The sequence below is a fragment of the Labrus bergylta genome, chromosome 16, assembly GCF_963930695.1.
Source record: "Labrus bergylta chromosome 16, fLabBer1.1, whole genome shotgun sequence".
NCBI classification, from domain to species: Eukaryota; Metazoa; Chordata; class Actinopteri; order Labriformes; family Labridae; genus Labrus; species Labrus bergylta.
Window position 1 is genome coordinate 6887825 of NC_089210.1, and position 13332 is coordinate 6901156.

Consider the following 13332-nt stretch of genomic DNA (forward strand, 5'->3'; position numbering starts at 1 on the left):
TGGTTGGAAGACAAAAGAGCAAAACGGGGGGCAAATAAGGAGAGATGACAAAGAGGGAAAAAAACAAAGGTAAATAAAACATAAACACAGAGAGAAACAAGGACATCAAAAATGTATTCCAAGATTGAGTGTGAGCGTGTGTGTGTGTGTGTGTGTGTGTGTGTGTGTGTCTTAAGTGTGTCTTACTGTGTTTGTGTGAAGGTGGATCAAGTACAAGATGGATATGATGAGCTATAACTCGCAGTGAAGCGAAACAATTCTACAGCTTTGAACACATTCTGAAAAGAAAAGGGTCTAATCTGGTAAGAAAACTGTGTGAGTATGAAATGAAAGTAACTTTATTGTCCATCACACAGTGACCAAAGAGGAACGTTCGGTAAGCACACTCACGTCGGGACTACTTTCTGCTGATTGATATGACAAGAGTTAGTCTGTAATTAGAGCAGCATCCCTAATGAGGTCTATTCTTCTTGTCGATTCAGGGTCTCTCAGCCCAGGCTAAACCGCTATAAACATTAATTTGTGCTGATGTCCATTAATATTCTGAATAACAGGAAATGTAGGATGTGCCGAGAGGCTGTGCAACATGTCAACGTGTCTCTGCTGTAGGAAGGTGTGTGTTTATGTATATGTGGAATTGTTTCTTATGATCTCTCTTTTTGAAGTTTTATATTCTCTTGCAACTGGAGGACAGAGTGTAACACTCATTTGCCTTCGGGGACATCTTCTTTTTTTATTTTTTTCTGGTTAAATGTCTTCATATTTATTTAAAAAAGAAAAGTTTTTTTTTTTTTTTTTTTTTTTTTAAGAAAACAGCCCACATGATTAGACTCCAGTCCCAAGTCCCTATCCTAGCCTTTGGGGACGTCTTATCTTATCTTCTTCACAGCAATGGTCTTATATCGAGAAAAAGCAGACCTGCCGTTATTGACAAATCAGATATTCAACACACCAGTGTAATAAAATGATTCCTGTTATTCTTATTCCTCTCTTTAACCCACCTCTCCCCACTGCATCTCTCTGATGGCCCACACTCAAAGATTTTTAAAACCAAAACAGGTTATTTGAAAATGTGAAAGACACCCATACAAGATGAAAAAAAGAATCTTAGATTGAACAGTTTGCTTCGTGTAGTGTGTGGAGAGCATCGATGTGATCAAAACAGCAGAACACACACACACGCAGGTTTCTTTAATCAACAACCAGAGTCCTGACTCTCCAAACTGGAAAACTCAAAGACTTCTCTGGGTCAAAGGCAGGAAGAATTTGAGATGAGTTTTGAGATTACTTTAAAAACGAAAATTCCTGACGGGAAGGGTCTGACGGGTGAAAGTCACACACACAGCTCCTCTGGCAAATATCAGGAGTTTTTCACCGCTTGTCTGCCAGCGTGAAAGCCCCAATAGTGTGTGTGTTTGTGTGTGTGTGTGTGTGTTTCTACACAAATTCATGATCCATGATCATTTCACCCACATGTCTTTTTTCCTTCACTTTCACATCAATAAAATGAAGCAGACCCTGTGGACTCTATTTGCATATTATGAGTGTTGCTGTTCTGCTTGTTGCTTGTTAAACATCGGTAATAAACACTGATGTGTTTAATTGCCAGCGCTGAATGATTCATGTCAACTTGTTCATAAGCATATCTGCACGTTATATACATTTAAATGAATTATAATGTCTGCCTTCTGCATCTGGATGTACATATGTGCTTCTCTATTTTGCAATCAGGTCGAAGTGAGTGCGGCTTTAATAAGTCAACGTCTGCCATGTGTGCCTGTGTGTGAAGCAGTGATGTCACTCAGGATGTGTGTCAGCATCACGAGTCCCGGCCCTCAGGAGACGCCATCGTCTCACACAGACCTTCCTATTGTCTCTCTTTTTCCGCCCTCATCTTTCCCTTCGTCCTCGCCTTTTTTTTTTTTTAAGGTGGAGCAGTGGCTGTGAGGTCATGTAGACGGCACATGTGTGAAACGTGGTGCTGCTGCTTAAAATCTCCAGGCTGACCGAGGGGACTGGGAAAGGGCTCTCGTCTTGCTCAATAATAACCAGCAAAGGGCTTTTGAGAGCTGCACCAGCTGCTGCTAATGAAAGCTTGATGCAGATATGATGAGAACTCCAGAGTCCCAGTCAGGTGGAGATAAGTGCATGGTTACAGAACGTGGCCTTGAACTACAACTCATCCACTGTTGTTCACGTACAACATTTTTTTTTTTCATGTGAGTCACATTTGATCCATTTTCTACCAAAAAATATGATTATTATTTCATATTTTATAATCCATATTCTAGTATATTGATTCAAATCGAATTGTTTTAAGATGTGATGTGTATTTACCTCAGTTAGTCCAGGATTATTTTACTCCTCTCCTCTCCTCTCCTCTCCTCTCCTCTCCTCTCCTCTCCTCTCCTCTCCTCTCCTCTCCATCTCTTCCCTTCCTTGCTCTTCTCCTGTCACACTCTCTGTCCTCTTATTATGCAAGTTCTGCTGTTATATAAGCAAAGGACTCCCTTTTTTTTTTTTTTGCGTGTGTCTGACTGTGTCTTCATCTGTGTTGGGCCTATGTGTGCATGCTTATGTTTCTGTTGCGGGCTCTAGTCTAGACTAAGAACTGAATGCTTCTGTCTGTGAAAATGAAATGCCACGGTGATTATCAACCTTTTTTATATAATAAACATTCATTTAGCTGTAAGGTTTGTTTTCAGGGCGACACTGAGAAATCACTGACTTTTTGTGCACTTTAAAGATTCCTCCTGCACTTAACGTGTGTTTTGCGGAAATTTGATTGAGCCCTGCTTGTTGCATCCAGGATCCAGCAGCGATCATAATTGTCATTTTGGTGCATGAATCACACACCAGATAAAAGCAAGTAAGTTCCAGTCAAAGGTTTGCTAATACGTTCCATTTTTATAGAATATAAGCGTAGGCGTGCAGTAAAGTTACTGCTGTTGCACTTTACCAACCAACACTATGCGAGGCATGATTGGAGCGGGGATTGACTGGGGGAGTAACTCAGCCTGTTGGGACTTGGGTTGGGCACTGGAGGGTCGCCGGTTCCAGTCGCGGTGCGAACCAAAGCATGGAAGTTGGTCTGGTGGACACTTCCCGAGTACTGCTGAGGTGCCCTTGAGCAAGGCACTGAACCCCCAACAGCTCTGGCCCCTCCCTGTGTAGCAGCCCCACTCTGACCCCACTCCACTATTCCATCCACAGGTCCTGTAGTTCTAGTTCTAGTTTTTGGAACTGTTGGAGCCCTCCCTTTCTTATTGATTTCAGGAACTATGAACTATTTTAGTTCCCAGAACCCAATTTAGAGGAACCTTTTTAGCTCCTGCTTCAGAGTAGGTACCATAGCGGTGTGAATGCAGACAGAAAACAAGTCCCCTTGGTGCGTAGTTTACAAGGAAACTCCCGAGTGGATAGTTCCAGTTCAAAAAGTCCCCCAGAACTTTTTGGTCTGAAAACACCTAAAAACAGAGTGTAAACCAGGATCCCCCCCCCCCCCCAGGGATTAATAAAGTGTGTAAAATAAAAATGTTTTAAAGGATAATACAAAAAGTATTCTCCTTGTTATCAAAGCCATTATTACCATTGAGACAAATCCTTGGTGGTTATAAAGCCTAAAACGCTAAAGACTGTGCATGAGACAGCATGCTTGGAAAACAGTTGCAAAAAAAACCTGAGATGAAAGGAAAAAATGTCACAACTTTACCAATTTTAAAAGCACGGGCAGTTGGTGTCATTGTTATCTCCACAGGTGGCTCACAGAGCTGCTGTTTCCACGGGTGAGTCACTCAGGAAATATATTGCCCTTTCCATGTGTGCACAGTAAACTCCAAAAGAAAAAAGTTCTATTTTTGTATAATTCTGAAAGAAAAACCAATTCGACATATACATCATTTTATCTTCCTAATGAAAGACCTCTCCCATTTCACAGATATTTTCTTATCAGCAAAACAAAAAAAAGTGTGTCTGGCTCTATTTGTAGATCCGGCATGCAATTATTTACAAGGTTGTCCGTTTTCAAAGATCCTCCAGTCTACATGTGGAGGAGTCTGAATACAAAAAGCCAAACCTTCCTTTTCTTTCAGTCCTTTCCGTGTGTGCAAAATCCAAGCTGGTTCTGAGAAAAGTGCCAAGCAAAGCCTTTTTTTGGGTTGCTTGTTGAGTACAACACACAAAACAAAGGCGGATTTCTTTAATATTTTTCGTGTCACAGGATGTTCAATGTCCAGCATGGCTCAGCAAATCTGCCTGAACGGCCATTTACCCTCTTTGTCTGGGTCCTTTCTTCCCTGACCCTCTCTGTCTCTCCATATCTCTTTTACTTTCCTCCCTCCATACATGTGCCATTCCTTTCTCCCCACCGCAGCCGTCAACCTGGCCCATATCTGTCCGCTTGTTGTCTTGTACCATCTTGTGTGTCTTGGCCTCTCGCTATTCCTCAGTCGCCCTCCTGCCAGTTGCTTTACCCTTTGTTCCGTGCCTCCCTCCCCACCCCCTCCCTCCCCACTCCCCCTCCTTCTGCGTGTTGTCAAAACCCTCTACATCACTCTCAAATGCTCTCTCCTTGGAAGCGTCTCCTCATACATCTGTCTCCCTCTCCTCCGGATCTCTCTACCCTTTTGTCTAGCCTTTCTTTGCTACTTCTCTACATTTGACCTTTTCCTGTAATCTTTCGGCCAGTCGTCCTCCTCCGGCGTTGACCATACTTCCGTTTCTCTATGTATTCAAAATTCTTATGCATACATTCTTACACTTATGGGCATATTATCACAATTTTACCTGACGTAATTTGCAACTTAGGAAAATAACAATCAATCCGTGTTAATGGCAGACATTTTCATTTTTGAATAACTCTTTTTCAACTAAAAATCCATGAATAAGCTAAAGATTATCGCTACTATCTATCTCCTATGTTTACACATACTATCAAGAATCAATCATTTAAATAGGGTAACAACATTCTGCATACTTTCAATAAAGGACATGTGTTTGTTGGGGTCTTCAGTAAATTCATATTAGAAAAAAGGGGGTAGTCACACGCACATCACTTCCAGTAGGTGCAGTGCAGCTCAAAAACAGCAGACTGAGGAAGAAGAAATGCCCGCACACTTGCTCGAATGCCACAAAAAGTTTTTATTCCATCACAATCACAAAACGTTTCGGCCACAGGTCTTCTTCAGATGATATGTATAGTTTTGATTACCACCTGAAGCAGACCTCTGGTCTTAAAGAGATGGAATAAAAACTTATAAGGGGCGTTTGATCAAGTGAATGATTTGCTCACACAATTAAAATCGCAGTATCACACGATAAAAGCATTTGAGCATAACCTGAGCATGACATCAGAGGAAACCTCACAAGACCCTCTGATGAACAACCTTTTAGCCAGTCAAACCAATTTCTAAAATGTGTATTCCATTACCTTGTTGTCAGACAGACCGGTGACTTGGTCGACAAACTCCTCCTGGATCATGAAGGCGGCCAGGTTGGCAGTGTAGGAAGCCAGAAAGATCACAGCGAAGAAGGCCCACACAGACACAATGAACTTACTAGTGGTTCCTTTTGGGTTTTGGACTGGCACAGAGTTGTTGAAGACCAGACCCCAAAGCAGCCAGACCGCCTTGCCCATGGTGAAGGAAGGGCCATGGGGGTCTGAAGAGAACGGCAGGCGGAGAAAGAAAGGTGGTTTAGAGGAGGACGAGGGAATACAAATGGTTGATAAAATACTCTTTTATGGGACACGCAGATTTAAGGATGTGCTTTCTTTGCTGTGTATGAAAGAGGGCTTATGTGTGTTTCTGTTCATGTGTAGGCTTACCTCTTCCCTGCGCCAAGTTTCTGTTGAAGCCAAGAGGACTGATGTACTCAAACATGAACACGGCCATTGCAGTCACCAGTAGGAGCATCACAAACATCATTACCCACACTGATGCACTGAATGGCTCTGAGGGAGAGAGAGAGAGAGAGAAAAAAATAAACAAAAAGGGGAAAAGATTAAGTATTAACACATGTTGGATTAAATTTTCATATCTCACACATCACTTCTTTATTTTTTATTAATGCTCTCACTATCTGTCTTTCCATGGACAGAATGAATAAATCATGTGCACACACACACACACACACACACTGCATGGATAACAAGCTGACTCCTGCATGTTCACGCACCCCCCCCCCCCCCCCCCGCTCACGCAGACACACACTTGCATTCACACGGGCTCACCTCCCCATTTGACAGTGTGAGGAGGCGTACAGTATAGGAAGCCCTGGTGTCAGCACTCCTGTCCTCCCTCTGAGCTCACAACACTACCGCAGAGATTAAATCCTGCTCTAATGTATGGGAGAGCATCGTTGGCACAGGGCCGCGCACCTTGTATGTGTGTGTGTGTGTTTGTGCTGGCAAGCAGCCATTTATAGGTCTTCCTGCTAAGACTTTTTAATTGCCACTTTCACAGCAGTAAATGCATGCTGCATACATGTCAGAGTGTGTACTTTTTGGTGCCTGTGTGTGCCTCTGAGTCAGTGGCTTTCTGTATATGTGTGCAGGATGTCCATGAAGCGCAACGCATCAAATGAACGTGACTGAGCAGCCGTAACAGGGATACCGCGGCCACTCAGGTTAAAATCCTGAATTTAAGTCCCTCTCAGGTAAGTGAGGAAGCTGGAGTTCAGCTAAATCCCTCAGATGAAAGAACAAGTATTGACAGCTGTGTATCAGGACTGAATTGTGTTGTCAGCTCAGGGAACACACACACACACACACACACACACACACACACACACACACACACACACACACAAACACTCAAAACAAATATCATCCTCCATCCTACACTCACACCCCGGTAAAACCAAACAAACGGGTCTTCCTCTCCCTCCCTCCCAAGTCGGACAACAAAGCAAACAGTTATGCCTTGACAGTTACCGAGAAAGGCTGACGGGGAGACAGTTCCATTGCTACGGGAGACCATGACGCTGATCCCGGTTTCCACGAACGGGACGGAGAAATCGATGACCTCAGAACGCTCCTCATTGATCGTCAGAGATCCGACGGCCATGACGGCTTTCTTATAGACCACCTGCAGGGCGGAGGACGGAGGGAGGGAGGCAAAGGGAGAGGGGTAGAGGGAAGAAAGGGAAGAAGAAAATAGACATTGATGATTTGAAAAATCCAAACACCTGCTGAATCAGAATTTAACTCACTCCCCATCAATAAGGTTTTTGGAACTCTTACAGAGTGAATAATGTTCTGTCGTAAAAAATATTGACTCCAATAAAGTTTACAGGCTTTGAATGAACTCCAGGGTGTTACCTACAAGTTGACGTTGCTAAATAAAAACATGCAAAAGAGTTTTTTTGCAGAAGCAGTTGAGATTCGTGTACTTCCTGACCATTTATGACTTGTGCCAAAGCCTCATAGATGAAACCAACGTTTTGCAATGGCAATACTTAAAGCTACTTTAGCAACATAAGGTGCAGGGATATCATGTCACAAAAACACTTTTAATGTCCTCTCAGCCTTGGCTTGGATTGATAGGTTTAAATGTATTACAAACTAAAAGTGAAAGGACAAATAAGTGGCTGCCTGCCCTCATTAAGAATCATCCAAAAGGACCAAAGCAGTCCAAATCCAATGCATTTTGAAATTAAATTAAATGTCTAACTTTACAATTGCAAAAAAATATTATTTTAGCTAAAGTTGATACATATGAAATGAACACAGGATCATGTATGGGTTTTTCTTACCTCTCCCACCATCCCATTCCAGACATTGTTGATCTTCTTGCCATGCTTGCCATTGGTTACCAGGTACAGGTCATAGGTGAACTTTACGTACTTCGCAATCTTCTTCAGAATATCGATGCAGAAGCCTTTGCAGCACTTCTTGATGTATGTCCCACCAGCCTCTGTTGTGTTGCTGAAAAAAAAAAAAAACACAAACAAAAAGCACAGCATTAGCAACTGTGGGTTAAGTGTAAGTAACAGAAAAAGAGAGGCAGTGCACCCTACAGAACATTTAATATACTTTGAATAGAACACAAACTGAAGACTTGTAGGCAATCTCCCTTTCAGGGACACAAAAAAATGCAGTTTTCCTACTTCTGTTTGACTTGTAAAATGCACCAATGCTCAGATGTCATCCTGGGACTATTTCACCTTTAAGTTCAAGTTGTTCTATTCAGGAATGACATCAGAAGACTTGAAAAATATGTTCCTTCCACCTCCCTGTCTCTCTAGAGAAGGAGGTTTATGACGGCACTGCATCTGCAAGCCTTGTACCATATGTGGAGCTGAATGTGAGAGCAGCAGAGTTCAGGCACTGTTCAAATGCACACCAGAGCGTACATCAACTTGCAGCCACCTGGGACTCTCATTTACCTTTCAGATATGTGCTAATTAGGCGAATATAACCTTGTCCTTTAGTTCAACAACAACCTGGATACAAAGTTGACAGAAAGAGTAAAAAAAATCTCGACACGTCCAGTCGTGACTCTGCAGTTACCTGCAGAGATAAAACTCTGAAACTTTGGCAGAATTCTGTGATGTTGGAAAACATTAGTCGAGTCTTGCTCCAACTGAAAACTCCAGCATTATCCTCCCTAGTCAGCAGCGATCTGTCAAACGAATGCCATCACAAGTGGAATACTTTCCTCTTTTCAAACTTGAGAAAAGTTTACCTTTACGGTCTTACAATCCGTCACTAGAGAGAAGGTTTATTTCAAAAGAGCCAAGCACTGATCTGTTAGCTGTAGTGAATTCCTCCTCTGAAAATGTTTCACAAACAGATTGTGCTTACACATTATTTTAAGAAGCCGTTATCTTAGTGAAATGGATTTAATTTGCATTAATGTAAACAGCTAATGTCAAACCATGGGGCGCAGGTAGCGTAGTGGTTATTCCACGCACCCCATGTATGGATGCTTTCGTCCTCAAATTTGGCAGCCAAGGGTAGAAACCGACCTGTGGCAGCTTTCCGACACTTCATTCCCCACTCTCTCTCTCCCTGATTTCCTATTCTATCCACTGTCCTCTCCATGAAATTTTCTCCAATCAAATTTAGAGAAGAACACTTTATGCAGACGATATTATGATTTTCATAGTGTGTGATTGTGATTTAAAAGCCAGCTCATTTGTTTCTGTACTTTGCTTTTAAGAATAAATACGGTTATTTATTAATTTAGATGTCAGTCAGGGACAATTTAGGGAAAAGGTTTTTGTTTACTTTAAATATTTGAAATTTGATTTTAAGTGTTGACCTTGCAGGAGGAAAAAAAGGGATAATTTGGTACAGGGAGGATGGATGCTGGCACAGGGAATGGATTCTGTTATAGTAATAACAGGCACAAGGACAAGCCAGTGGAGTTTATGGCAGGTTCACCTAGGGGGGGGTAGTGACAGAGGAAGCGCATAGGCCACAACTGTGATAACTGCAATCATGCACACAGTGTACCCATTTTAGAGAGGCCATGGTGCAGTTCAGGGAGTGAGAGCATTTGATGTTATGGAGGCTGTTTGTGAAGTTGCCAGGTCAACTTGATATAGAAACACTACAAGGCCCGAGGGGTCTCCGGAGAGGGCGTCGTGGGTATATGTGTGTGTTAGCTTGAGTGTTACTTGTTCTTAGGCCCAGCCTGGATGAGTGAATTTGTGGTTCTGCATGCATGGATAGGCCTCCATCCCTCAATCCAACCCTTCCATCATTCCTCTCTCTCTGACTCTCCTCCTCTCCTCTTCCCTCCATCTTTCCCTCTTTTCTCCAAATGGACACTATGGATGCTTGAGTGAGAATTGCGCTGTGGGAGAGTCGAGCGCAGCCGAATGCACTGGCCTGTGAGTGAATGGACATGTGGCAAAAAGAGAGTGTATATGCTTGTGTGTGTGTATGTGAGTGTATATGTGTGTGTGTGTGTTTATCTTCCTCCTTGGAGATGCTTTATCCTCTGCCCTACTTCACAGTGATTCTGGATGAAAATCTCTGGTAGCCTCTTCCCTGGGACTCCATTATTGCTTAATCAGATCTGGTTATCTGAGTGAGTGTGGCTATGCGAGTGTGTCTGTGTAGTAGTTACAGACAGCATTTTTTGTTTGCATGTATGTATCCAGCTTTAAGAATGACACAGTTGGAGTTGTGAACATGGTAATCTTACTGTAAGTGCGTTCTCCAGTGTGTATTTTCCGTTGCGGAGCAATAATATTAAATTATCTACAAACCAATTACACGCTTTGATTCAGCAGCACTGAAGCCACACAATGGCACACAAACGCACACAAACCCTGAGCCACATTTTCTGTGTATGCGTGTAAACTTGAGAAATATAATACAGCAAAAAGCTAGACGTATTTGGGCGTTACAGAGAAAATTGGTAAGGAGGCAAGTAAACTGCTGAGTACAGCAGTTGCCTCCATTTTCAGGGGGAGGAAAGAAGCTGCTGCATAGATCGCACACTGCACCTCTTCCCATGCTTATGAGGGGAGCGAGAGAGGGAGGGAGGGAAGTGCTGAGGGGAATATAAAAAAGGATGATGCTATTCGTGCCTCCTTTTACCAAAACACTTTATTTTACTGTGTTCTCACAAAGTGAACAGCCAATTATTAGACCACATCACAGTGAGACAAGAGAATATTTCATACGGTATCATTGCTTTAAGTCAGTTAAGTGGATTACAGTTTATCCATTTTTTTGTACTGCACCATTACGTATTTTGCCTGGCTGATTGCTTTGTTTTCATTCTTTTTTCCCTCTATTTTTTCTCGTTTAACTTTATGCTTACTATAGCAAAACATCTTTATTTTTGAGTATTCACATTCGGTGAATTAAAACAGGTTGAAAGTTCTGAAATATCACATTAACATTTGTGTTAATCCATAAGTCCCTTTGTTCTAAGCTATCAAAGCTAACATGACATGGATAGCAAGTTGCTTATTGATACCCTTTAAAAACACTAAAGAAGGACTCGTTCTTAATTTTGATATTCACTTTTTTCCTTTGGTATTCAGTGTTTGTTGGATTGTAAGTATTGTGCTTCACGGGGGAGGGGCATACAAGTTGTGAGAAAAATTTAAACTGGATGCAAATAAGGGTACCCGACACATATAGGACTCTTTTGAACCACTAAAAATACTCAAGTAACAATTTTAAAAAACGACAATCAATTCATCGTTTTTGTTCTGAGTAAAACAAACATGTATGTTAATGAAATTTTAAAGAGGCCTCTTTTAAGAAGGATTTTACTGGGTGAAGCTCGCCAGCATACATAATAGATGACTTACTCTTTGATGTGCTTCCTGCAGGGCACTGAGTTCCTCATGCAGGTACCAGTGAGCCTCTCCACGTCCTCCACGATGACAAAAGGTTTCTCCTCTAAGGTGACGATGGACAGGTGGTTGTCATCCAGCTCAGCATCGCCGAAGGAGTTGAAGCGCGGCCACACCGGGTACTTCAGTGTCAAGCTGCGGTTTTCTAGTTTCCCCATCTGAAGGGAAGGATAGGAGGTCGACAGAGATGAGTTGATAAATGAGTTAAGCGCAAGAAGATTTTTAAGAAACAAAAAAATAAGAGTGGAAGTTAAAAAAAATAAGGCTTTTACAAAAGGTGTGGCTCTCATCCAATACTTTACAATTAGTGAGCAGATCGGGAGTCAGCATCTGCCCTAAGACACGTTCTGTTAAAGCTAATACTCAGCAAAACTGTTGCCCTCGGATCTTACGGTTATTAGCAGACAGGAAGCAGAAGTGGTGGGGGAAATGATATCCAGTGAAACCAGAGAGAAATGCAGTGTGTTACTTATCTTTACCTGTAACTGCTGTAACCTGTTGCATTATAACTTAAAGTAGAGAGGAAGTGGAGAGGATTACAAATGTAGACACATGTTAACAATTCCTTTTCATGTCACATACAATGCTTTTTTTTTTTTGGAACAAAGACATACAAACCGGTATACATACGTTTACGGACCATAAATAATGGGACTGCTAGGACGACTATAGGCACAAGATAACGGATTAAAAGCATGGTGTGTAGGGATGCATGACCTAATGCACACAGAGGGATGTACAGTGAGCTATAAATGCGAACATATATGAGAAAGAGAGAGGGAGTGTGGCGGCATGATAGCGCTGCGACTCTGTTAATAATTCAGAAAGTTTTCAGAGCAGTGATGTCACAGATTCCCGTATGGATGGTCTTCACCCACTCACAGCTGTCTGCAAATGTGTGTGTGTGTGAGTGTGTGTTGTTGACGTGTGTTTTTGTAAGACAGGGACGAGGGTGGGGGAGGGGGGGGGAGCGAGACAACAGCAGGCAAAAAGGCTTTGCTCGACTCTCAATTATTAATGTTACAGGAGACAGAAAATGGCAAAACCTCGCTCTCACTCTTTCCCTCCATTTCAAAACTCTCTTATGTCCTTCCTTTCTTCTTCTGTTCCAGCCTCTCTGGTGGCTCCTTTCTGCAATACTGCTGTAGAGTGGAGCGGAAAGTTTTGTTTGTTTTGCAAACTCATTAACACACACAATCGCGAACATGTGTGATGTAACAAATTGTGACGGGATAAGATACCAAATATGTTGTCTAGGTGTGTGAAAGAACGGGCACAAACAGTTATATGTACATTAGAAAGGCGTGTTAATATTTTACCCCTTTGACCCTGTGGTCATATAGGACAGAAGTCATTAACCCCCGACACACACACACACACACACACACACACACACACACACACACACACATATATATACACACACACGCATGTTGTTGCGCAGCCTGCATGCCTGGCTAAGTCATTAACAGGCAAGCAGAGAGGAGGAAGTGAAATTAGCATTTTAATTGTTTTGCTTTGAGTGGTTTTCTATCCTCTGACAGGGATTAGAGTCTTTTCTCCGCTCTTAGTTGGCACCACCGTCAACAGCTCACTCTGCTGTCGGCTACATCTTCTCCGGTGTGTGTGTGTGTGTGTGTGTGTGTGTGTAGGTGCATGTGTGTATGTGATGGCTGTTAGGGGGTCGGGACAGAACGTTGAGGTGGCATGTGTGGGATTTCTTGTGTGTCACCTTCACTCTCCAGGGAACAGTCGCATTTGTCTATCTGTCCTACCACAGCTGTTTAGCATTTCACAAGCGAGTGGGTGCGTGCATGTGTCCACACAAACACGTAATGTATATGTGTGTGTGTGTGTGTGTGTGTGTGTGTCGATCCAAAAGTGCGGGAAGATATAGCAGCAAACGGGACTCTGAAGTGTTTAACCAAGGGGGAAATTTGTGCATAATCAGTAAGATAGGGCTTGTATCACAGAAATGAGGGCAATCTGGGGAAGGAGCGAACACAAAAC

The 13332-nt window shown here is 42.5% G+C and overlaps 1 protein-coding gene across 2 annotated transcripts in view; it reads right to left on the minus strand.

The window, feature by feature from the left end:
• Positions 1-13332, minus strand: part of grin2aa (glutamate receptor, ionotropic, N-methyl D-aspartate 2A, a) — a 136770-nt gene that overhangs the window by 16537 nt on the left and 106901 nt on the right. For both annotated transcript variants that reach the window (XM_065964267.1, XM_065964266.1), the window contains 5 exons: positions 11278-11480; positions 7753-7924; positions 6932-7085; positions 5825-5950; positions 5429-5658 (listed from right to left, as the gene is read on the minus strand). In XM_065964267.1, the coding sequence (XP_065820339.1) occupies positions 5429-5658; positions 5825-5950; positions 6932-7085; positions 7753-7924; positions 11278-11480 (885 nt within the window). The remainder of the gene's footprint in view (positions 1-5428; positions 5659-5824; positions 5951-6931; positions 7086-7752; positions 7925-11277; positions 11481-13332) is intronic.